The sequence below is a fragment of the Natrix helvetica genome, assembly GCF_964273705.1.
Source record: "Natrix helvetica genome assembly, chromosome: 3".
In the NCBI taxonomy this organism is placed as follows: Eukaryota; Metazoa; Chordata; class Lepidosauria; order Squamata; family Natricidae; genus Natrix; species Natrix helvetica.
In genome coordinates, this window is record NC_138549.1 from 175,690,383 (window position 1) to 175,715,502 (window position 25,120).

Sequence of the window (25,120 nt, forward strand, 5' to 3'; positions counted from 1 at the left end):
TGAAGAACAGAGCTGGAAGGGACTTTGGAGGTCTTCTAGTCCAACCCCCTGCTCAGGCAGGAGACCTTATACCTTTTCAAACAAATGTTTGTCATAACTTTTCTTAGAAACCTCCAATGACGGAGCACCCACAAGGCAAGCCCTTCCCCTGAAGTCAAATGTGTGTGCCCTGTTGTCTAGAACACAACAACGACACTCTGAAAAGTTGCAGAAGTGCCACTCAAACAAGATTTTACTTTGACTCAGATGAATTATAAACATTTAAGGCAATCTTTAAGGCAATCTTAGTGTCCTCCCAGTTTTTTTTTTTCAGGCCCATGCCTTCATTTAGACAGGGTAATCTAGAAATAAAAATGATTTTATTCTTGTCTTTTGCTGCCCAGACCCCACTTTATTATTTTTTAAAAATAGTTTTTATTGAAAAATTTTCAAGTTTAAAAAACATAAGTAAAAAAAGAATAGAGAAAAAGAAAAAAAAAACAAGAAAAAATTCAAAACCAAATGCAAAACAGATAAAACACAAACAACATAATAATATACTACAATTTTACAGCTTCCCGTATCAGCATGTATATTCTGCCTTTGTAGTTTTCTGTTCACTTATTGCCTTCTCGTACTTTTTAACAATTCTAATACTAATGTAATAATTATATTGTAATATAAGAGTATAATAATACATATAATCAGATTTTTACATACATGCAATAGTTTTAAAAACTACTGATTATATATATTATGAAGAAAAAATGCAGACGCCACTTTAATCTACACCAGTGTTTCTCAAACTTGGCGACTTTAAGTCCTGTGGACTTCAACTCCCAGAATTCCCCAGCCAGCTATGCTGGCTGGGGGATTCTGGGAGTTGAAGTCCACAGGACTTAAAGTCGCCAAGTTTGAGAAACACTGATCTACACAAGATTCTCCAACATCCACCAGCCAATCTTGATTTCCAGCTTTTCTGTTTCTTAATCTGCAGCCAGGGAGCGTCGGAAGGCGCTGAGCAGACAGGAAAAGGAAGATTTCTCTCTTTGTGCAGGGCTAAGAGAAGACGAAGGATTTAATTTATTTATTTCATTTATTTATGTTTCCTATTATTGAACCGCCCATCTCACTCCAAGGGGGGGGGGCGCTCTGAGCGACACGCAACGGAATAGAACCGATAAAGTAAAAGCGACGTAGGAGAATTAACAAATCAAAATTAAAGATTAAACTATGAAATGTTTTACAATTGCAGAATCATGATAATTAAACATCTGAAAGGGGAAAATAGATATGCATATATTTATTATAAAAATAATTAACTGCAATTCATTTTTAATTTTTATCACCACTGATAAAGTCATTTATTGTTATATTTTATATATTTATAGATATGTTTTATTATATCTGTATGCACACACACACAAATACATATATACACACATGTACACATACTGTACATACCTATACACACATGCACACGCAATACACACCCACACATCATGCTAAATTAAAGCAATCTTTGATTTTGGTTTAGATTAGAATGAAGACTGAATTCCTCTTTAAAAAATACAATTATTTTTTTATTATTGAAGGTTTAAGGTTTATTTTCTGGTTACCAATCCAGGATTTGAAACCAATGATGGTTTGTTGATGTTTTGCAAATCCTGGCTTATTTCAATTGTGGTTTTTAGGTAGATCTGAATCTTTGCTTATTCCTAGCTTATATCTGTGAACTATTCGTTCTGGATGCTAGCAGAAGAAATAGAGGAAAAAACAGAAATTAGGGGGGGAAACCTATTATTTGTTTGTCTGCAAAAGTGTTTTGATTTATATATACAGTACACACAATTTACACATACACACATATGCAGAAGCAAAGGCTCTTATGAAATCAGGAGCCCAGCTGGCTGGCTGATTATCCAGCCAAAAGACAGGGATTTGGATTTAATTTTAATTTTTTTTTTTTGCAACCCATTTCCAAAGGCATCTCCCCCCCCCCTTCTCCCCCTGGCATCTCCCCTTTTGCCAAGGAACGCCTAGGCCCCCCCCCTCCCTCTCCTTTACAACTCCTGTTGCCACGGAAACTGCCTCCACAGGCTGAGGCGCCAGGGCAACCCATCACTCAGCCCGCCAGCCAATCGGAAGCTCTCCTGCCCTTCCCTCCTCGCCGTCACCCGGGCGACCAATGAGCTTCTCACCTGTTCTGGGATGTGCTCAGTCACGCCGAGCAGCCAATCGGAGCCTTCCCTGCCCCAGGAAGCTCCCGGTCGCTTTGGCAACATCAGCTGAGCATCTCGCTGGCCTTTCCTGCTTTGTGCCAGCTGGCTTGGATGCTCGAAAGGCATCGCCAGATTGGCCAGGGGGGCACCGCTGGGCGCCGGGGATGGGCTCAGCATCAAGTAGTACAACGCACAGGGATGAAAAGCCACCCAACCACCTTGGATCCTCAATTCCTAAAATTATAAATAAATTTTATAAAACTTAACAAATGTCGAATCGTAATTTTATTGGGATTATAAATAATTATATTGTACACACCATCCTGGGTGCCTCTCAGAGAGGGATGGGCAGTTAAGAAATACAAAATATAATTTATTTATTTTGCATCACTTTTATTGACATCATCCTAATATAAATCATGTGTGCCAAGAAAGATAATAGACAAGGGAAAGTGGAGCGAGAAAAGAAGGGAAAATAAAGTATTGACTCAGCACTGCAGTGGAAAAATAATTGTACATTTCTTATCTTATCTATAGCATGTTATCAATATTTTATTTATTATTCTTTTACTTGCAAGTAGACCTAAGAAATTCATTTTATTAAGGTGTAGTTCAAGGATTAGAATAAAAATAATAAATCAGCATTTATAAGAGCAATATGGGTAGTCCTCAACTTACAACCACAATTGAGCCCGAAATGTGTGTTGCAAAGGGAGAAATTCGTTCCATAACCAATAGAGTTTTGCCCTATTTTATGACTTTTCTCGCCACTTTGGTTAAGTAAATCACTGCACTAGCTTCCCCATTGACTTTGCTTGTCAGAAGATTGCAAAAAAGGGACTGCAACCCATCATAAATATGAATCAGATGCCAAATATATGAATTTTGATCAGATGACCATGGGGATGCTGCAAAGGTTGTAACTATTATGGACACTGGGTATGTTTAGCTTAAGAGAAAGAAGGACCAGGGGAGACATGATAGCAGTCTTCCAATATCTCAGGGGCTGCCCCAAAGAAGAGGGAGTCAAACTATTCTCCAAGGCACCTGAGGGTAGAACAAGAAGCAATGGGTGGAAACTAATCAAGGAGAGAAGCAACTTAGAAGTGAGGAGAAATTTCCTGACAATGAGAACAATGAATCAGTGGAACAGAAGTTACCTCCAGAAGTTGTAAATGCTCCAACATTGGAGGTTTTTAAGAAGGGGTTAGTTAATCATTTGTCTGCTTTCCTGCCTAAGCAGGGGGTTGGACTAGAAGACCTCCAAGGTCCCTTTCAACTCTCTTATTCTATTCTATTCTATTCTATTCTATTCTAAAGTCATGTCATATTTTTTCAGTGACGTTGTAACCTTGAACGGTCACTACAGGAACAGTTTTAAGTGGAGGACTAACTGTAGTCCTAAAAAATAAATATGAATATTTAGTTATTGTTCCTGGATTAGAATAATGAAAGCAATAATATACCAACTAACAATAAATACAGAATTTGCCCCTCCCTGAAATTGGATAGAGTATTGCATGATTTTGAGATTGTAGGTTGATGCCCAATTCATTTTCCTGCATACTAAAAAGAACTTTTGGATGCAGGAATCCATTGTAGATGAGCTGCCTTTAACTAATATTTTTTTGCAGATGAGCTGTAAATATGGCTTAGGGTCGTTAAGCAGGAAGCAAGTCATTGATTTCATCAGGCACATGTTATGGATTTTATCTGGATTTTGACTGCTGTGAATTTTACTGTGCTGTTTTTTTTCATTGTATTCCTTTTTAGTTTCTTCTCTCCGGGACATTCTTTCTGTTTAGGGAGATCTACCTTTTATTCTCCTAGGCAGGAAATTTAGAGATGTCGTGATTTGCACATCTACCATTGACTTAGGCTTCCAACCACAGTGGTACCAAAAATGACAAGTTACTGTAACTTCAATAGCCAGTTTCTGTTTTGTTTTATAGGGACGGGTGGCTCAATGGCTAAGACGCTGAGCTTGTCCATCAGAATGGTGGGCAGTTCGGCAGTTCGAATCCCTACCGCCGTGTAACGGGGTGAACTCCTGTTCCTTGTCCCAGCTTCTGATAACCTAGCAGTTCGAAAGCAAGTTTAAAAAAAAATGCAAGTAGAAAAATAGGAACCACCTTTGGTGGGAAGGGAGCAGCGTTCCGTGTGCCTTCAGCGTTGAGTCATGCTGGCCACATGACCACAGAGACGTCTTTGGACAGTGCTGGCTCTTCAGCTTTGAAACAAAGATGAGCACCACCCCCTAGAGTCAGGAACGACCAGCACATATATGTGAGGGGAACGTTTACCTTTACCTTTAGGTATGGAATTCTGAATGTTTGCACAGGTAGTCCTCAACTTATGACCACAACTGAGCCCAGTGATGGAGCACCCGCAATCTCCAGAGACAAGCTGCTCCATGGGTTAATTGTTCTCACTGTCAATAAATTTCTCCTTAGCTCTAGGTTGCTTCTCTCCTTGATTAGTTTAGTCTTAATTTTATGGAGGAGGAGGAGCAGAAGAAGAAGAAGAGGAAGGAGAGGAAGAGGAAGAAGAGAAAAGAAAGAAGAGAAAAAGAAGAGGAGGAGGAGGAGAGGAAGAGGAAGGGAGAATAAGAAGACAAAAGGAAGAAGAGAAAAGAAGAAGAGAAAAAGGAGATGAGGAAGAGGAGGAGGAAGAGGAGGAGGAGAAGAGGTAGAGGATGGAGAGGAAGAGGAAGAAGACAAAAGGAAGAAGAGAAAAAGGAGAGGAGGAAGAGGAGGAGAAGGAGGTGGTATCGGAATTTATTCAGCAAAATCTGATCTGCTAGATTCTTTGATCAGAGCCAATCTCAACTTCTAGACTTCCTCTAGATCAGATTTCCTGGTCTGCTCCTCTATCTCCTGGACCTGACATTTGTGACACAAAGTTCCTCTTAGCTTCCACTCCTGGGAAGGGGGCCTATGTTGGGTGATGATGGGTGAGAGCAGAAGGCTTCTGCATCCTCAAAATGCTGCCTTGGCCAAAATTCTCTTTTCCTCCCAAATTACCTGCTAGGGTGTCCCACCCCCCCATCAGCACAATCATTAAGAGAAGGCCAAATTGATCTGCATAGCAATAAGGACCATCTGAATTGGCTCCAGGCAGATTTGCAAGCAAGTGCCTTCATGCTCCTGTCTTCTCCAAACCATCTTAGATATCTCAGTGCAAGGACCCCTCCTCTCCTCTGCTAAGGGGAATGGAGGTGAAAACATACGATGAACATTTGCAGGACTTGGGTCTGTCTTGTTTAATGACAATAAGTGCTAGGTTGACATCATAGCAGTCTTCCAATATTTGAGGGGCTGCCACAAAGAGGAGAGGGGGGTCAGCTTATTCTCCAAAGCACCTGAAGACAGGACAAGAAGCAATGGGTGGAAACTAATCGAGGAGAGAAGCAACCTGGAATTAAGGAGGAAATTCTTGTGCGAACAATTAATCGGTGGAACAGCTTGCCACCAGAAGCTGTGGCTGATCCATCACTTTCAAGAAGAGACCGGACAGACCCTTGTCTGGAATGGGGCAGGGTCTCAAGCCCTCCAAGGTCCCTTCCAACTCTATTATTCTACATTCCATTAAAGCAAATGATTGAATGGTTAAATCTTTCTCCTCCCGTCTTCTTTTTATTTCCACTTTTTTTTTAACCAGACGATCAATTTACCCTTCAATCATTTGAAGATTTCACATAAAACAAGGTCATATTGTTACCTGAAATTTTAGGGTTCATTATTACTCCAAATTACAGGTGGCTCAGTGGCTAAGATGCTGAGCTTGTCGATCAGAAAGGTCGGCGGTTCGAATCCCAGCACTGCGTAACGGAGTGAGCTCCCGTGACTTGTCCCAGCTTCTGCCAACCTAGCTGTTCGAAAGCACATAAAAATGCAAGTAGAAAAATAGAAACCACCTTTGGCGGGAAGGTAACAGCGTCCCATGAGCCTTTGGCTTTTAGTCATGCCAGCCACATAACCACGGAGACATCTTTGGACAGCGCTGGCCCTTTGGCTTTGAAACGGAGATGAGCCCCGTCCCCTAGAGTCAGGAACAACTAGCACATATGTGTCAGGGGAAACTCTCTAGGCTGCGTTTTGAATCCAGGTTTGGTTGAGTTCTCAGATGCCATGTGGGGAGTTGGGTAAAGGGCCAATGTTATCATGCCTTAATCCCATCCCCCAGGAGCTGAAGGGGAGAACTCTTTATTATGTAAAGGGACTGGCTTGGCCACCTTAATGGCCCATTTGCAAAGTGGGTGGAGGCAGGAAGCTGCAGGGAGCTACTCTCAATTTAAAACATGTTTCTTCCTTTTCACATCCAGGGAAATATAATATTCTGCCATTTCAATATTTCCTAGGATATTTCATTTTTTCTGGGAGAGGGATGGGTTTTAACTTCCTACAAGCCAAAGCCATTTTCTCTCTTTAAATATGCAAAAACTAGCCTATTCATAAATTAAACAATGGGGGCTTATTCTGGAGTCCTTGAGTGGTGTTAAAGAAAGAAACCCAGATGGAAAAGGGGAAAATGCAAAATATTTTAAGGGTGTCTGTCTTTTCTTACATCTAATTAATGTATCTTATTGTCTGATGTGTTGCTTTCTAGCTCATATCATCAGCTTCTGTCCCCTAAAGACTTCCCTTAATATTAAATGCTTATATTTTGCATGAATTATTTGGCGGTTTGTATTTTGGTGTGTGTGCAAATAAACCCCTTTGCAAAGGTCAAAAGTGTCTCTCAAAATTCAGGGAACCACATTAGCTCCATGCCAATTAGCTCAAAGGCAGCAATCACTTTTATTGATTTACTTAAATTACTTATTGGTTTAATTACTTATTGCTGCCCATCTCGCTTCAAAGCAACTCTGGGTGGCTTACAATATTAAAAGCAATAAAACCATAAAAGGTAAATGTTTCTAAAAACGATAAAAATATAATTGTAGTTAAAAGGTACAGTTAGGTGATGGGGAAGGAGTAGGATGTGCGTGTGGGAGCACTGGGATATTCTCTTTATTTGGGGGGGGGGCAAACTTGGTGACTTTGAGACGTGTAGACTTCAATTCCCAGAATTCCACAGGCAGCCCACAAGTCTTAAAACTTTTATTGTTATTGTTGTTATTGTTGTTATTTATTGTAAAAGTTTTATTGGCAGCAGAAAAAAGTTTGTTCCTTTGGAAATTATTTCTGAAATTTCCACTCTGGTTTCCCTGGAGATTTCCTCGTGGTCTCCCATCCAACTCTTCTTTAGGCAGTTTCTTCGCTTAAGATTGAGTAGATGCTGCGCCCTAACCGGGCCTTCATTCTCTGGTAAATATATTATCCTATAACTGCAATCAAAATCCGGAGAGCCATTGATGGGAAGCGCAAATCAACTCATTTACGGGGGGCGCCAGGTTGGCGATAGAGGCAGCCTAAGCCTGGAAAGGCTGCCCGCGAAAGACCGCCTGCGCACGCGCAAGCAGGGGCCGGAAGGCGGGGCCTTCACGGCATTTTGGACGCGCGGCCAATGGAAGGAACGGGCGTTGGGGTTGACCTCAAGGGGCGGGGCACGACGACGGAGGGAGTTGCCTCTGGGTCAGAGCGAAGGGCGGAGAGGCTTGAGCCTGTGAGGCTTCCGTAGGTCTTTCCTGTCGCCATGGAGATGAGTACGCGCTGCGTTGCTAGGAGACGGGGAGAAGACACACGCGCGCGGAGCAGGTAAAGGGGAAACGAGGCGGGGTTGGCTCACCTTAAAATGGAGCCTCCAGGGACGGGCGCAGTCTACCCGTGGAAACCAAGCGGCAGCGGTTTTCCGGGTAGTAGGGCTGCTACGGCCCCCAGATCCTACGAGCCAGTGGGGGGGAACCTAAACTGAGACTTACCCCTGGAATTGTTTTGTTTTATTATTTTATTTTATTGTATTTTATTATTTTGTTCTGTTTTATTTATCTTTTTTTAAAAAATAATTTTTATTCCATTTATTCGTTTTATTTTATATTTTATTATTATTATTTTATTTCGCTTCCTCCTTCCCAAGGGTTTCTTAACATTTAAATGTAATGTCATGGATTTTAAATTAATTCATTTTAATGAGACATGCCTTTGGGCAGCTTACAAAATCCATCACACAAACACACACACACACACAAAACTGAGCCGCTTACAAAAGCTAAGAAGGCACTTCATTTGCTATGTTGTTGGAAGCCTCTCTGAAGCAGGAAAGATGGGGCAGCCTGTAAATATTCCATCACCAACAATATTAAGGTAATAAAATAATGGTTTGAGGTCATCAGGATCTCTCACCCATTCCCAAAGATGTTATTTCAAATCGCTTAATTTTTCCTCTGGGGAAAAAATTGTTTCGTTTTACAGAGACAAGAACACCACGTTTTGCAAGATTTGAGCATAACGTCCGGACCAAACGTAATTTCCAATGTTGGATTTTTCCCCCCTACCAGAGGGAGCCCCCCTTGTGGAGGACTCTGAAGCCGTTACCGTGGCAACTCCACTGTACTGTACAGTAGGAGCCATTTTACAGCAGTACGGTAGAAGCCGTTTTAAGGCACAACAGGCTGCATCTTAACAGAATACAAACCCCGAGGGGTTTTAGGGGTGTCTTACCCCCACAGTATTTTTCTCCAGAGAGTAAGTCATCTGTGTAACAAGTTTGGTTGAAATTGCTCGAGGCGTTCCAAAGTTATGCTGGAATACACATACACACAAACATAGATTAAATTAAATTAAACCAATTTCATTGTATTTATTTTGTACAATGACAATAAAGACTATACCAGAGCAATATTTATTTATTTTATTTATTTATTTATAAATATATATATATTTTCCCTCCAGGTGCTGACATTTCTTCTTGTACACAGCTTTTCCCTGGCTGAAAAAAAATGTGGTCCAAGTATCCAACTTTGTTCCCCAAGAGTTTTATCAGTTCCTTAAACCAAACGGTGAGTTGCCCCCAAGAGGGGGAAATAGTCTATTTTGCAAAAGGAAGCACTTTTTTGTATTTTTGTATACTGACCCAGGTAATAAAATGGGGCAGCTCTGCACGAACCCATATTATTATCGTTACATAAAAAGAAATGCATAGGTTTAAGCAGGAGATTGCTGGAGGGAACAGGCTTCCCAGGTCAAACTGGATAGTACTTCCATGCTATGCTGGTAGGTGGGTGCATGACAAGATTATTTTAAGGAGATATTTCTCGTATAATACACTATATTGCCAAAAGTATCCGCTCCCCCATCCAAATAATCAGAATCAGGTGTTCCAATCCCTTCCATGACCACAGGGGTATCAAACCAAGTCCCTAGGCATGCAGGCTGTTTGACACACACGTGTGAAAGGATGGGTCGCTCTCAGGAGCTCAGTGAACCCCAGCGTGCAACTGTGATAGGAAGCCACCTGGGCAACAAATCCAGTTGTAACATTTCCTCGCTCCTAAATATCCCACAGTCCACTGTCAGCTGCATTATAAGAAGGTGGAAGTGTTTGGGAACGACAGCAACTCAGCCACGAAGTGGGAGGCCACGTAAACTCGTCCAACCTCAGTGTGTGACCTCACACATGCGCTTCTGGAAGAATGGTCACAAGTTCCCATCAACACACTCCTGAACCTTGTGCATGGCCTTCCTAGAAGAGCTGAAGCTGTTATAGCTGCCAAGGATGGACCGACGTCCTATTGAACCCTATGGATTAGGAATGGGATGTCACTTACAGAAAGTTCATATGCGAGGAAAGGCAGTTGAGCGAATCCTTTTGGCAATATAGTCTAGGTGGGAGTATGGGTGATCCTTGGGTGATCCTTGGCGCTCTCTGAGCTTGGTTGTCTTCTTGCAGACATTTCATGACCCAACTAGGTAACATCATCAGTGTTACTGGACTAGGTAATCAAATGCCTGCTGCAAGAAAGCACCAAGGACCCCACAGTCCTCCTCCTCTCCACAAACCACATTCCCTTCTTGATTGTTTTCTTTCAGACGTTTCATTAGCCAAACTAGGTAACTTCATCAGGGCTAGCGACTTAGCACTGATCAACTCTAATTACCTATCACAGCATCAGCCCTGGACCTGATGATGTTAGCAATAGCAACAGCACTTAGACACCGCTTCCCAGTGCTTTTACAGCCCTCTCTAAGCGGTTTACAGAGTCAGCATATTTGCCCCCATCAATCTGGGTCCTCATATGACCCACCCCGGAAGGACGGAAGGCTGAGTCAACCTTGAGCCTGGTGAGATTCGAACTGCCAAACTGCAGTCAGCCGGCAGGCAGCAGAAGTCGCCTGCAGTACTGCGCTCTTAACCACTGCGCCACTGCAATTAACCGAACTGCTCCTAACTGAACAACTGCTGTGCTTCACTTAACAAACGTCACAAGAAAGAGCGTAAAATGGAGCACAGTTCACTTTTACTCACGTCTCACTTAGCAACAGAAATTTTGGGCCCCATGGTGGACGTAAATCGAGGGCTTTCGGGTATCCATTCTTTCCCAAAGACCCTGGGAAAATCAATATGTGTGTGTGTGTGTGTCTGTGTCTCGTTGGTTGACTTTTCTTAGGTTTTTGCCCCATTTTAATGACGATGCATTGCTTGTATGCCCCCCCCCCCACAATCCCCCGGGGCAAATTTAGGATTACAGCCAATGGGAAAGGGAAGAGGTGCCCAGAAGACCCAAATTCAAATTACTCCTGCCACCCCCCGTACCTTCAGGGATGAAGAAGGAGCAAAAGAAATCCCCACAGCAGAAGACACAATCCAAGAGAGCAGGTGAGAAAAGAGTTGGGGGGGGGGGAGATGTGGAATCATTTGCAGGGTTTCCTTTTTAGTTGAGTTCCACTTGTGGCTTACTGAAAAGAAGGCCACTCAGAGATGGAAAGAGGCTGAAAAGTCCAAAAAGATTTAGCAAAGATAGAATCTTCTGGGTAGAAAGCATCTTCCGCCCTCCCCGACAGAAGGAAGAAAGGAAAGGAACGGTTCTTCCTGTAGGGGGAGGGCCCCCTCAGTTTGGTTTAGTGGAAGAGAGGAAGCTGAGTGCGAGTCCTGCCTTGAACCCCGAAGCCAGTTGGGTGACTTCGAGGCAGTTGTTTTTTCTCCGCTCAGGGAGAAAGCAGGAGCCTGCACCTCTGACCTTCTGCCTAGGAAATTGTGTGGCTTAATCCATCACTTGTTTAGCAGGAGAGAGGGAGACAGAGAGAGAGAAAGAAAGGAGGGAAGAAAGGGAAGAGAAGAGGAAGGGAGGAAAGAAAGATTGAAGGAAGCAAGGAAGGAAGAAGGGAAGGGAAAAAAGAAAGAAGGAAGAGGGAGAGAGAAAAGAGGGAGGAAAGGAAGGGAGGAAGAGACCGGAGGGAAGAGGAAGAAAGGAAGAAAGGAAGGAAGGAAAAGAAAGAAGGAAGAGAGAGGAAAGGGAGGAAAGGGAGGAAGGAAAAATAATGGAAGGAAGGGAGGAAAGAAAAGAAAGAGGAAGGAAGAGAAGGGAGGGAAGAGGAAGGGAGGGAGGGAAGAGGAAGAAAGGAAGGAAGGAAAAGAAAGAAGAAAGAGAAAAGAGGGAGGAAAGGAAGGAAGGAAAGAATAATGAAAGGAAGGAAGGAAAGTAAAGAGAAAGGAAGGAAGAGAAGAGAGGGAGGGAAAAAGAAGAAAGTAAGGAAGGAAAAGAAAGAAGGAAGAAAGAGAGAAAAGAGGGAGGAAAGGAAGGAAGGAAAGAAAGAAAGGAAAGAGAAAGGAAGGAAGAGAAGGGAGAGAGGGAAAAGGAAGGAAGGAAGGAAAAGAAAGAAGGAAGAAAGAAAGGGGGGAAGAAAAGAAGGAAGGAAAGAAGAATGAAAGGAAGGAAGGAAAGAAAGGAAAGAGAAAGGAAGAGGAAGGAAGAGAAAAAAGGGAGGAAAGGAAGGAAAGGAAGGAAGGAAAGAAGAATGAAAGGAAGGTAAGAGAAAGGAAGGAAGAGAAGGGAGGGAAGAGGAAGGAAGGAAAAAGAAGGAAAAAGAAAGAGAAAAACATGAAGGAAGGAGAGACAGATGGAACTAAGGAAAGGAGAGGGTGGGAAGAGGAAGGAAGGAAGGAAAAGAAAGAAGGAAGAGAGAAAAAGGAGGGAGGAAAGGAAGGAAGGAAAGAAGAATGAAAAAAGGAAAGAGAAAGGAAGGAAGAGGAAGGAAGGAAGGGGAAGGAAAAAGAAAGAAAAACATGAAGGAAGGAAAGAAAAGGAAAGAAAGAAGAAAGGAAAGAAGGAAGGAAGGAGAAAGACAGATAGACAGAAACTATCTCACAATCTCCTGGGGATTGGCCGAAGTCACCCAGCTGGCCTTCAGACCTAAGGCCGGACTAGAACTCCCCACCTCCTGGTCCCTAGCCTGGCGCCTTCCCCAGTAGAGAAAACCTTTGCCCTCCGATGGTTTTGGTCCAGGGGGATCCCGTGGGGCCCCCTCCTCTGTCCCCCCCCCCCAGCAGCTCCCCCCCTTCTCTTCTCTTTCCAGAGGAGCGCAGGGTCCGCAGCCTGGCCTTGAAGGCTACTCCCTCCATGCGGCACAAGGTCGGCTGGCACCAGGCCCTGACCGAAGAAATGGCCAAGGCCAACGTCAAAATCCTCCAGGTACCGGAGGGAAAAGAGGCCCTGGAAGCGGGGCTGGGGGGGGGAGGTCTCCCTCGGGCCCCCTCCCCGTTTCCTGGCTGGGAGCTCCCCTGGAGTTTTGGGGATCAGACCCCCTTAGGGAGTTTAGAAGGGTTAAGCCCTTCAGGCCCTCTTGGCTGAGGTTGGTAGGAAAGAAAGGGAGGAAGGCAAGAAAGAAGGAAAAAAGGAAAGTTGATCTTGAGGAAGAAGGGAAGGGAAAGAAGGAGGGAGGGAGGGAAGAAAGGGGACAGGGGGAGGAGGAGAGAAGGAAGGAAGGAGGGAAGGAAGGAGAGGAGGAAAGGAAGGAAGATATTAAGGTAGGAAGGAAGGAAGGGGAGGAGGAGGAGGGAAGGAGGGAAGAAAGGAAGGAAGAAAAATGGAAGGAGAGGAGGAAAGGAAGGAAGGAAGATATTGATGAAGGAAGGAAGGAAGGAATGAGGGAGGGAGGGAAGGAGGGAGGGAGGAAAGAAAGGGGAAGGGGGAAGGAAGAGAGAAGGAAGAAGGAAGCTTGGTTGGAAGTCTGATCTTGAAGGAAAGAAAAGGAGGAAGGAGGAGAGAAAAGAGGAAGGGAGGGAGGAGGAGAGAAGGAAAGAAAGATGGAAGGAAGGAAGGAAAGATGGAAGGAAGGGGGAAAGGAAGGAAAGAAGATATTGATCAAGGAAGGAAGGAATGAGGGGGGAAGGAGGGAGGGAGGAAAGAATGGGGAAGGGGGGAAGGAAGGTAGAAGGAAGCTAGATAGGAAGTTTAACCTTGAGGAAGGAAAGAAAAGGAGGGAGGAGGAGAAAAAAGGGGAAGGAAGGAAATAAAGAAGGGAGGGAGGGAGGAGGGGAGAAGCAAGGAAGGAGGAGGGAATGGGAAGGGAGGGAGGAAACAGGAACATAGGAATGAAAGGGGAAGAAAGAAAGGAAGGAAAGGAGGAGTTAGGAGGGAAGAAGGGAGGAAGAAAGGAAGGAAAGAAAGAAAGGGGCAGGGGGAGGAGGAGAGAAGGAAGGAAGGAAGAAGCTAGGGAGGAAGGAAAGAAAAGGAGGGAGGAGGAAAGAAAAGAGGATGGAAGGAAAGAAAGAAAGGGGGAGGGGAGAAGGAAGGAAGGAAGGAGGGAGGAGACAGGAAGGGAAGAAAGGAAGAAACAAGGGGGAAGGAAGGAAGGAACGGAGGAAGCTAGGTGGGAATTCACCATTCTAGGACTTGGGGGGGGTCTCCTTCCCTCTGATGGCACTGGGGCTCCTTTGTCATCCAGGATTTCTTCACCTGGACAACTTTAAGGCGGCTGCATTTCCATTCCCAGAATTCCCAGGGCGGAAGCAGCAGAGGGGGAGACACAGAGACACCCCCCCCTTTGTCTTCCTTTCCCACCCCCTCCCCCCTAGAGGCTTTCGAAGAGCAAGATGGCCAGCCTGGAGGAACTCAAGCGCCATTCCTTGGTGCTCCTGGAGAAGAACACAGACCTGATGGAGACCATCCAGGAGACGGAAGCCGATTCGGCCAACCAGGCCAGGTCCCTCCTGCAGCAGTACGACATGTTTGGGGTGAGGCTGCCTGGGAAGGGCCAGTCGGAGCAGCGGAGCCCGGCTTTGGGGCACGGGGGGGCTGCTGGGGGCCTTCACCCGCAGAGCAAGGGATACAGCAACCTCCCCTTTGGGTCCACCTGAATAGAAAAGGCAGCCATTTAATGGTCTAGGGTCTCCTGCTTGAGCAGAGGTTAGACTAGAAGATCTCTGAGATCCCTTCCAACTCTGTTGTTCTGAAAGGAAGGAAGGAAGGGAAAGAGAGAGAGAGAGAGAGAAAGAAGAAGGAAGGAAAGGAAGGAAGGGAGAGAAAGAAGAAAGGGAGGGAAGGAAGGAAGAAAGGAAAGAGTGAGAGAAAGAAAGGAGGAAGGGAGAAAAAGAAGGAAGGGAAAGAAAAAAGAAAGAAAGAAGGGATGGAATGAAGGAAGGAAGGGAAAGAGAGAGAAGAAAGAAGGAAGGGAGAGAAAGAAAAAAAGGGAGGGAAGGAAGGAAAGAGTGAGAGAAAGAAAGCAGGGAGAAAAAGGAAAGGAAAGAAAGAGAAAGAAAAAAGGAAGGAATGAAGAAAGGGAAAGAGAGAGAAAGAAGAAAGAAGGAAGGAAAGGAAGGAAGGAAGAGAGAGAAAGAAAAAGAAAGGGAGGGAAGGAAGGAAGAAAGGAAAGAGTGAGAGAAAGAAAGGAGGAAGGGAGAAAAAGAAGGAAGGGAAAGAAAAAAGAGAAAGAAAGAAGGGAAGGAAGGAAAGGAAAGAGAGAGATAAAAAGGGAGGGAGGAAAAGAGAAAGGAAGGAAGGAAGGGAAAGAGAGAAAGAGAAAGAAAGAAAGAAATGGAATGGAATGGAATAGAATAATAAGGGACCTCAGAGGTCTTCTAGTCCAACCCCTTCCTCAAGCAGAGTTAGCACCCAGAGCCATATTTAGGCCATCAGCTCCGGCTCACAGGTGCACCTGGCCACCCGATTTTCGGCCTTCCGGAGGGCTGGGGGAGGCCGTTTTGCCTGGGGGAGGGTGAAAACTACTCGCGCACATGTGCACGGGGTGTGTGTGTGTCGCACACGCATGCGCAGGTGGGCGGGACACACGCGATAGATATCCCGCACATGCACAATTTTGGCACGCCTTTAGAAGAAGGCTCCCCATCAGTGCCCTAAGCCCAGCTCCTGCGTCCGTTCTGCATCCGTTTTAGCCCCCAGTCCCTTAATCCTCTTGGTAGTGGCAGCGTTGTTTCTTACACGGAATGCAGACTTGGAAGGGGCCTTGGAGGTTGCATTGATTGGAAGGTATAGTTAGATTAGGAATTAAATACGGTTCAAGTTAGTTTAGGTGTTGAATCCTGTTCCTTGAAGACAGGGGTGTCCAAAGTTGGGAACTTTAAGACTTGTGGACTTCAACTCTCAGAATTCCCCAGCCAGCAGAGCTGGCTGGGGAATTCTGGGAGTTGAAGTCCACAAGTCTTAAAGTTCCCAACTTTGGACACCCCTGCTTTAAGAGATTACCTTTCAGGTCATGTAGAATTGCCTTCTGGGAAATGTAGTCTTTATCTCATGCCACATCTGCCTTCCTGTTTGGCCACGGGATTATACCTCTGTATACCTCTGTACCTTAGGCTGCTGGCTCAATGCATCATGCAGACCAGCGGTCATTTGGAATCCTAGCAAGGGAAGCTTCTCACCTTGGGGAAGGAAGCCCCTCTTCTCACCTGCGCATCATAGGATCAAAGCATGGTGTGTGTCTCTCAGAAGAATCTCAGCAGTTTTTGAGAAGGCCTGCAAAATAAACGTAATTTGCACGATTTCAGTTTGCTGCCTGAGAGGTTTATCTGCCTGAGAAGAGCGATCCTACGCTTGGACCAGAGCAGTGAGAAGAGAGCTAAGCCTCTCCTTGAGAAAGAAAGACGCCGTTGACGCAGGAAGTGTTAAAGAATCTGCAAAGGACAGATTCTGTGGGGGGGGGGGGGGGAAGCAGGTTTGCATCCTCGTCTTGGAACAAGTCAGACAAACCCTGTTTCAGTAAATGAAAGCGGAAGATTTTGATCCCTCCTCTTTGCAGAGTAAGAGGCTGCTACCTGATTGTAAAAGCCTCATAGCCCCATGGAGAAGTTTCCATAGACGTAGGATTTGCATGATAAGACCATTTTAATGAAAGGCAGCCTAAGTTTGGTTCAGCTGCTTTCTTTAACTCTTGGTTGAAAATTAACTGGAAAGGCAACCAACCCCCTTCACAGTTTGCAAGCTAATCTCAGTCCAAAATTGGGTCCCTGTCAGGGGAGAAAAGCCCTCGGGAACCCCACAGACGGACATCTCGCCTGTAAATCCTCTTCACAGGGAAAAGCCAAAGGCCAGTTCCTCCAAACATTAGTTAGACGAAGCGCCCTCTGACGGCTCACTTGGAAATTGCAACCTGTATTTTGGCTACTCGCACGCACCGCCCTCTGGTGGTCAGTCTGTGAACCACAGGCACGTGTTCAAGCCACCAGCCTGCAACGCACCCTAGTGGCCAAAAAGTGAGCTGTGTCGACATTGTCTAAATCTTGCAACACACCCTAGTGGCCAAAAAATGAACTGCGCTGACATCTCCTAAAGCAGTGGTTCTCAACCTTCTCAATGCCATGACCCTTTAATACAGTTCCTCATGTTGTGGTGACCCCCAACCATAAAATTGGTGTCTCGGTTCCTAAGACCATCGAAAATATGTGTTTTCCAATGGTCTTAGGCGACCCCTGTGAAAGGATCTTTCGATTCTGTGGGTCGTGACCCACAGGTTGAGAACCCCTGTCCTAAAGCTTGCAACTCACCCTAGTGGCCAAAAAGTGAACTGCACCAACATCTCCTAAAGCTTGCAACACGCCCTAGTGGCCAAAAAGTGAACTTCGCCAACATCTCCTAAAGCTTGCAATGGACTCTAGTGTCCCAAAAGTGAACTGCGACAACATCTCCTAAATCTCGCAACACACCCTAGTGGCCAAAAAGTGAACTGCACCGACATCTCTAAAGCTTGCAACACACCTTAGTGGCCAAAAAGTGAGCTGTGTCGACCTTGCCTAAATCTTGCAACACACCCTAGTGGCCAAAAAGTGAACTGCGCCAACATCTCCTAAAGCTTGCAACGCACCTTAGTGGCCAAAAAGTGAGCTGTGTCGACCTTGCCTAAATCTTGCAACACACCCTAGTGGCCAAAAAGTGAACTGCGCCAACATCTCCTAAAGCTTGCAACGCACCTTAGTGGCCAAAAAGTGAGCTGTGTCGACCTTGCCTAAATCTTGCAACACACCCTAGTGGCCAAAAAGTGAACTGCGCCAACATCTCCTAAAGCTTGCAACACACCCTAGTGGCCAAAAAGTGAACTGCGCCAACATCTCCTAAAGCTTGCAACGCACCCTAGCGGCCAAAAGGTGACTTGCCCTGAAAATTCTTAATATATTCAGGAAATTTCCTGTTTTAATCTTAAGTCATGGAGTCTCTTGCCATGGCAGACATGTCCGAAATGCCTAACCTCGACACAAACTCAGAATTTCTTGTTCAAAACTCAGGATTGGTTGTTGAACACTCAGAAATGACAGAAGCCTCTCGAACAACCGACGACTCGAGGGAGCAGAGAAAGCTTCCTGACGCCAAACAGTCACGCCTGAGGGAGAATTGGGACAAGCACTGTCAACGTTATAACAAATCCTGGGAAAGGCTGCTGAAGCTCTGCAACGCAGCCAACGATGAGACCTCCTCCAGGCACATTAACTCACTGGTGGATGAGCTTTTCATGGAATGGGAGGATTGTGAAAGCCGTCTCGTCAACATTCCATCGCAGCTAAGAGACCCAGAACTCCAAGAGATCACAAAAGGCTTAGAGGCTCTGGGCGAAGAGCGTAACCAGTTCTTCCAAAGCAATAAAAACTGTTTCCCTGCTGCACTGGAGGCAAAGGATAGACCGCAGGAGAAGTCCGAAACCGAAGTGTCGCATCGTTTGCTTGCGCCATCTCAGCAGTCCCATGCAGCTTCCTTTCCCTCTTCTAGCAAAGCCTGAAATGAAAGCTCATCTAGTGGAATTCATGGATAAGATGGTCCAGAATGGACACGCCGAGCTTGCCCCCACCTTTGGGAAGAAATGAAGGATGCTGGTACCTGCCGTTCTTTGGAGTGCACCATCCACAATAGCCAGGCCAGGTACCGTAGTCTTCGACACCAGCGCACAGTTCCCAAACCTCTCTCTGAACGAAGCTCTTCTCACGGGGCCTGCTCTCCCCAAGAGCCTGCTCGGCATTCTCATCCGCTTCAGAAAGGAAGCCATGGCCGTCACGGCCGACATCCAACAGATGTTCTATTCATTCCTCACCGGGGAAGATCGTCGCAACTCCCTACGTTTCCCGCGGTTCAGCGGCGAACAGCCCAACCAACAGATAACGGAAAGCAGAATGCCAGTGGACGTCTTTGGGAATGGCTGTCCCTGGCAACCACCGACTGTGGACGGCAACACACCGCTTGTGTGGGTCAAGACAAATACTTTGCAGATGCCAAACGATTCGCGGAACGGGACTTCAACGTTGACAATGGCCTAAAATCCATACCCACCCCGGCAGAGGCCATAGACTTACTGCGTTTCCCCAAAAATAAGACAGGGTCTAATTTTCTTTTGACCCCTGAAATATGGCCTTATTATTGGGACGGCTTATTTTTGGGGGGGTTCAGGAGATGGCGAACGTGGTCACCTCATGGCTGCTGTGTTGCACTACTGTGACAGCGCAACGCAGCCATTCACCCCCGAGGCTGTGCCCGCGTCCTCCCGTTCCCCACAGTCTTTTGCCAAGAAGCTCTACACCAGGCCAATCACCGACCTGCTATTGCTCGAAGGAAGAAAAAACTTGAAGATTGAACCTCAAGCTTTGCGTGCTTTGTCTGTTGCATTGTTTGATGCTCTACTTCTGTTCATTTTAGTTAATGGTTAGTTAACAGTGGAATTTATAATTCCAGGCAGGGAGTGGACTGATTCAAGGGTATAGTTAGACTAGGAATTAAATGCTGTTCAAGTTAGTTTAGGTGTTAAATCCTGTTCCTTGAAGAGATTGCCTTTCAGATAATGTAGAATTGCCTTCTGGGAAATGTAGTCTTTATGTCATGTCACATCTGCCTTGTTGATTGGCCATTGGATTATATCTCTGATAGGCTGCTGGCTCAATGCATCATGCAGACCAGCGGTCATTTTGAATCCTAACAAAGGAAACTAACTTCAGCTTCTCACCTTGGGGAAGGAAGCACCTCTTCTCACCTGCGCATCATAGGATCAAACTATGATGTGTGTCTCAGAAGAATCTCAGCAGTAATCGTAAGTTATTATTTTTGCGAAGGCCTGGAAAATAAACAGGGGGTTGGACTAGAAGACCTCCAAGGTCCCTTCCAACCCTGCTATTGTATTGTATTGTACTGTAAACGTAGTTTGTACGATTTCCTGTTTGCCTGGTGGAGTTTATCTGCCTGAGAAGAGCGATCCTACGCTTGGACCAGAACAGAGGTCTTCTAGTCTGACCCCTCGCTCAAGCAGGAGACCAGTTCAGAGAGGTGGCCATCCAGTCTCTTCTTAGAAACCTCCAGAGATGGAGCACCTACAACTTCTAGCAGCGAGCGGTTCCACTGGCTAATCCTACTCTTGTTACTTCATATGCCACAGCGGATCATCGCCACTCTCCGAGACTCCAATCAGAACCAAATTGGTGCCGCCAAAGCAGACCTCAGTGCCGCAGAGAAGAAAGTGGAGAAGAAAGTGGCGAGTAAGTGATGCCCCCCTGTCCTCCTCGCTTGGGAGTGGGCCGGGGGTGGGGGGGCTGGGCAGAGGAGAGCTCCACAATTTTCAAATCCCCAAGGAAGCAGTAGCTCCCTGCGGCCAGATTGCTTATCAAGCACCCCCTCTTGGTGTATAGGTAGCCCTTGACTTAAAACCATTCATTTAGCGACTATCTATCTACCATATCTATTATCCATCATTTATATCTGTGTAGATAGATTGCTAGATAGATGCAAAGATACCTTGTCTGTGTCTGTCTGTCTGTCTGTCTAGCTAGCTACTTATCTACCTTCTCCCTCCCTCCCTCTCAATAGGCTGCCTGTGTAAGCTGCTTAGAGAGGGCTGGGTGGAAAACCCTGTGAAGCAGCGTATAAGTCCAAGGCCTTTGGCTATTTTCTTTTGAGAGCGGGCCTCAGAGTTCCATGTTTTCAAGAGCTCCCGCCTCTTCCCAGTAAAACAAAGTGGCCATTGAGCTTCTCTTCTCTTCCAGAACTGGACCAGGAGCTGAAACAGGTGGGCACCCGGGTACACACCCTGCAGGAAGAGGTTAACGTCCTGCGATCCTACATGGACAAGGAGTATCCGCTGAAGGCCGTCCAGATCGCCACCCTTCTGCGCACCATCCGGAACCTGAACGAGGAGCAGCAGGTGGGCGGGAGGGTGGGGGTGACCTTCCCAGGCCCCCAGTCTCAAGGGTGGGGTGGGGTCCTTGGACCCTTCTTTAAAGACACCCCTCCCCCCCCCCCGCTTCCCGCTGTTCTGCCTCCTCCAGTATGAATTGGAAGACACCGAAGATCTGGCCAGGCGGTTCCTGGACACCTTAGCCAGAAAAGCCAGAGACGAGCAGGAGCGCATTCTGCATTCTGTGGCCGATGTGAGTGGACATCGCTCTGACTGGCCCCCATGGCACCTTCCCCTCCTCCCCCCCCCTCAAAAGGCAACTGGACTTTCTTCTGTATTTTTTTCCCCTTTGAAAACGTTTCACTTCTCATCCCAAGAAGCTTCTTCAGTTCTAGCTGACTGGAGGGGAGAGACCGGACAGCCATTTCTCCTGAATAGTATATATTATGGGGTCACCTGCTTGAGCAGAGGGTTGGACTAGAAGACCTCCAAAGTCCCTTCCAGCTCTATTCTTGACGCATTGATTGGGCAGGGGGTTGGACCAACAGAGTTGGGAGGGACCTTGTAGGTCTTTGCAGGTCACCTCGCCCAAGCAGGAGACCCTACACCATTTCTGACCGTTGGCAGTCCAGTCTCTTCTTGAAAGCCTCCAGGGATGAAGCTTCTGAAGGCAACTTCTGTTCCATGGGTTGATGGTTCTCACTGTCAGGAAATTCCTCCTTGTTTCTAGGTTGAATCTCTCCTTGGTCAGTTTCCATCCATTATTATTCCTTCTCTGGCCTTCAGGTGGAGCATAGCTCGACCCCCTCCTCTCTGTGGCAGCCCCTCAAATATTAGAAGATGCTCTCCTGTCTCCCCTGGTCCTTCTCTTCCCTAGACTAGCCATGCCCAGTTCCTGCAACCGTTCATCCTATGTTTTAGCCTCCAGTCCCCTCATCATCCTGGTTGCTCTTCTCTGCACTTTTTCTGGCGTCTCAACATCTTTTTTATAGTGTGGGGACCAAAACTGGATGCAGTACTCTAGGTGTGGCCTTACTAAGGCTTTACAGAGGGGTATTAGTACCTCCCTTGATCTTGATTGTATCCCTCTGTTAATGCAACTGAGGATTGCATTGGCTTTTTTGGCTGCTGCTGCACACGCCTGGCTCCTATTTAGCTGGTTGTCCACTAAGACTCCAAGATCCCCCTCACATGTCTTAATTTTGTCGTTCTTTTTTGTCGTTGTAGGAAAAGCTGCTGCAGTACCAGGACGGTCTGGAGCAGATGCACCGGAATAACACGGAGCTGAGAAGGCAGATAGACGTGCAAAAGGAGGCAAGGAAATCGGGGAATTGCAGCCAGTTAACTGAGCTGATGCCAGGGTCGGTTGGAAGTTGCTTCTCTTGATCCCCTGGTGGCCCCCTATCCCACGGGATAACCTTCCAGGAGGTTTCATGGCCACTAGGAACTGTCACGTATAGAGGGCAAAGAGAAGTCCTGAATTGAGGCCTTTGCGAGACAGGTGGTCCTCGACTTACAACAGCTCATTTAGTGACTGTCCTAAAGTTACAACGGCACCCCCCAAAAAGTGACTTACGGTCTTTTTTCCACCCTTATGACCGTCGCAGCATCTCCATGGCCATGTGAAAAATTCAGACGTTTGGCAACTGACCTGTATTTATGACGGTCGGCGTCTCCTGAGGATCACACAATCCTCTTTTGCGACCGTCGGACCAGCCAGGTCAACGGGGAAAGCTGGATTCACTTTGCAACCGTGGGACTAACTTTTAACAACAGCCGTGATTCGTTTAACAATGTTCAGGTCATGAAAAAACACCGCAACCGTCCTAAATACGAGTCAGTTGCCAAGCGTCCGAATTTTGATTTAGTGACTACGGGGACGCTGCCACGGTCATAAGTGTGGAAAACGGTCCCGGGTCCCTTTTTCCAGTGCTCTTGTAATGCTGGTCACTAAATGAACAGTTGTAAGTTGAGGACATGGGACGCGGTGGCTCCATGGCTAAGACGCTGAGCTTGTCACTGAAAGAAGTTGGCCGTTCAGCAGTTCGAATCCCTAGCGGCGCGTAACGGAGTGAGCTCCCGTTCCTTGTCCCAGCTTCTGCCAACCTAGCAGTTTGAAAGTACGTTAAAAATGCAAGTAGAAAAATAGGAACCACCTTTGGTGGGAAGGGAACAGCGTCCCATGCGCCTTTGGCGTTGAGTCATGCCGGCCACATGACCACGGAGACGTCTTTGGACAGCGCTGGCTCTTCGGCTTTGAAACGGAGATGAGCACCGCCCCTTAGAGTCGGGAACGACTGGCACAGATGTGCTAGAGCTCAAAACGATCCTCCGAGCAAACCGGAAGTGACTTCTGGTTTGCTTGGAGGGTCGTTTTAAGCGTTCCGAAGGCTTCAGCGACCGTCCGGAGGCTTCCCTGACGCCTCCGGAGGGCATCTGGGGGGGAGAGCGGGGGCCCTGGAGGCCAACCGTGTTGCAAAGGCCATGCAGGAGGAGCTGGGAGGTCCAGCCGGGAGTGGGAGATTCTGAACACCTGGCCCTGCTTCCCTTTGCAGGTGATCGACGACCTGGTGAAAGACGTGAGGGAGCTGCAGAAGAGCATCATCACCCTGCATCACTCCCTGGGGGACCCCTACAACACCATCTTCCCGGACATCCTCCTGCGCCGGCCCAAGTACTGCCCCTCCATTTGCACCTCCACCTCCCTTTTTATGCAGCCGCACGGCAGTGGTGGCTTCCGGGGGTTACGGCCTGGTACGGGCGTACCGGTGGTAGCTGGGAGCAGCAGCTACCATACCGGAACGGTGGGCCATTTGGCCCGCCCGCCCGCGTTCCTTACCTGCTCATGCCTGCTTCTCTCTCTCACCCCCTAGATGCACCCCAGACATGGAGGTCGTTCTGGACATCCCGACCGATGACGATTTCCCCTTGTAGTCGCCCGAAAGGAAGCGGGGATCACACATCTTGACTGCCAAAACCTGCTTGGCCTCCATTGTCGGTTGGCTTCGGCTGTGTTTGACCCGGATTGGGTGCTGCCTCCTGGCCAGCTAAATCTTGCAGCCGTCTTTTAAATTTCCTCAATCAAATATATCGGGGTTTTCATTTCCTCTATTAAAGGCAGCCTTTATCGGACTGAATGGTGGTGGGTTTATCGTCGGAACACCCCGAAAACAAATGCTCCGTTTTCCTCGTTGCACCCCAATAGCGATTGCGGAGTCGAGGCCCTCTGTGAAGGCTGCAGTGGTAGGATCAGCGAGCAGGATCCCTGCTTTCTTATACAGCTAGTCCTCGACTTACGACCCCCCCCCAATTGACCCCGACATTTCTGTGGCTGAGTGAGACATTTGTTCAGGGAGTTTTGGCCCATTTTACGACCTTCCTTGCCAGAGTTATTAAAGCAGGGGTGTCCAAACTTGAGAACTTTAAGACTTGTGGACTTCAACTCCCAGAATTCCCCAGCCAGCCATGCTGGCTGGGGAATTCTGGGAGTTGAAGTCCACAAGTCTTAAAGTTCCCAAGTTTGGACACCCCTGTATTAAAGGAATCGGTGCCGTCACGTTAGTAGCACGGTTGTTAAGGGATCCTGGCTTCTGGGAAATGTAGTCTTTGTTGCTCTTCTCTGCACTCTTTGTTGGGCTGACTTGTGGTTGTAGAACTATTAATATGCCTTTCCATTCATGGCTGAATTTAAAAGGCTGCTTGCTTTACAGGTAATGCTCGACTTCCAACAGTCCATTTAGTGACCATTCAAAGTTACAACGGCATTAAAAAAAAGTGACTTGTGACCGTTTTTCACAGCGATGACCTTTGCAGCCTCCCGGTGGTCATGGGATCAAAATTCAGCCGCTTGGCAATGGACTCACATTGCTGTTTCCGAGATCATGGGATCCTACAGGGAGAATTGGGCAGCGTGAGAATAGAATAGAATATGGAATTCAGCCCTGCATGGAAAGGCATATTAATAGTTCTACGACCACAAGTCAGCCCAACAAAGAGTGCAGAGAAGAGCAACAAAGATGATTAGAGGACTGGAGGCTGAAACATACGATGGACGGTTGCAGGAACTGGGTATGTCTTGTTTAATGAAAAGAAGGACCAGGGGAGACATGATAGCAGTCTTCCAATATTTGAGGGGCTGCCCCAGAGGAGGAAGGGGGTCAAGCTATTCTTCAAGGCACCCGAAGGCCAGACAAGGAATAATAATGGATGGAAACTGACCAAGGAGAGATTCAATCTGGAAATAAGGAGGAATTTCCTGACAGGGAGAACAATCAACCCATGGAACAGAAGTTGCCTTTGGAAGTTGTGGGAGCTTCATCCCTGGAGGCTTTCAAGAAGAGACTGGACTGCCATCTGTCAGAAATGGTGTGTAGGGTCTGCTTGGGTGGGGGGTTGGACTAGATGACCTACAAGTTCCCTTCCAACTTTGTTAATCTGAATCTC

At 46.7% G+C, this 25,120-nt stretch overlaps 1 protein-coding gene across 2 annotated transcripts; it reads left to right on the top strand.

Annotated features, from left to right (window-relative positions):
- The first annotated feature begins 7,762 nt into the window (after positions 1-7,762).
- Positions 7,763-23,763, top strand: LOC309390431 (uncharacterized protein C20orf96). 2 transcript variants are annotated; one of them, XM_081949773.1, is made up of 12 exons: positions 8,160-8,317; positions 8,349-8,417; positions 9,035-9,141; positions 10,823-10,958; positions 12,656-12,771; positions 14,157-14,315; positions 19,943-20,042; positions 20,547-20,704; positions 20,829-20,930; positions 21,905-21,991; positions 23,233-23,351; positions 23,551-23,763. In XM_081949773.1, the coding sequence occupies exons 3-12, from the start codon at positions 9,082-9,084 to the stop codon at positions 23,609-23,611; spliced, it is 1,098 nt and encodes a 365-aa protein (XP_081805899.1). In that variant the 5' UTR covers positions 8,160-8,317; positions 8,349-8,417; positions 9,035-9,081; the 3' UTR covers positions 23,612-23,763. The 2 variants fall into 2 exon arrangements, with proteins under 2 accessions (XP_081805898.1, XP_081805899.1); XM_081949772.1 differs by lacking the exons at positions 8,160-8,317; positions 8,349-8,417 and adding an exon at positions 7,763-7,900.
- Positions 23,764-25,120: the final 1,357 nt, after the last annotated feature.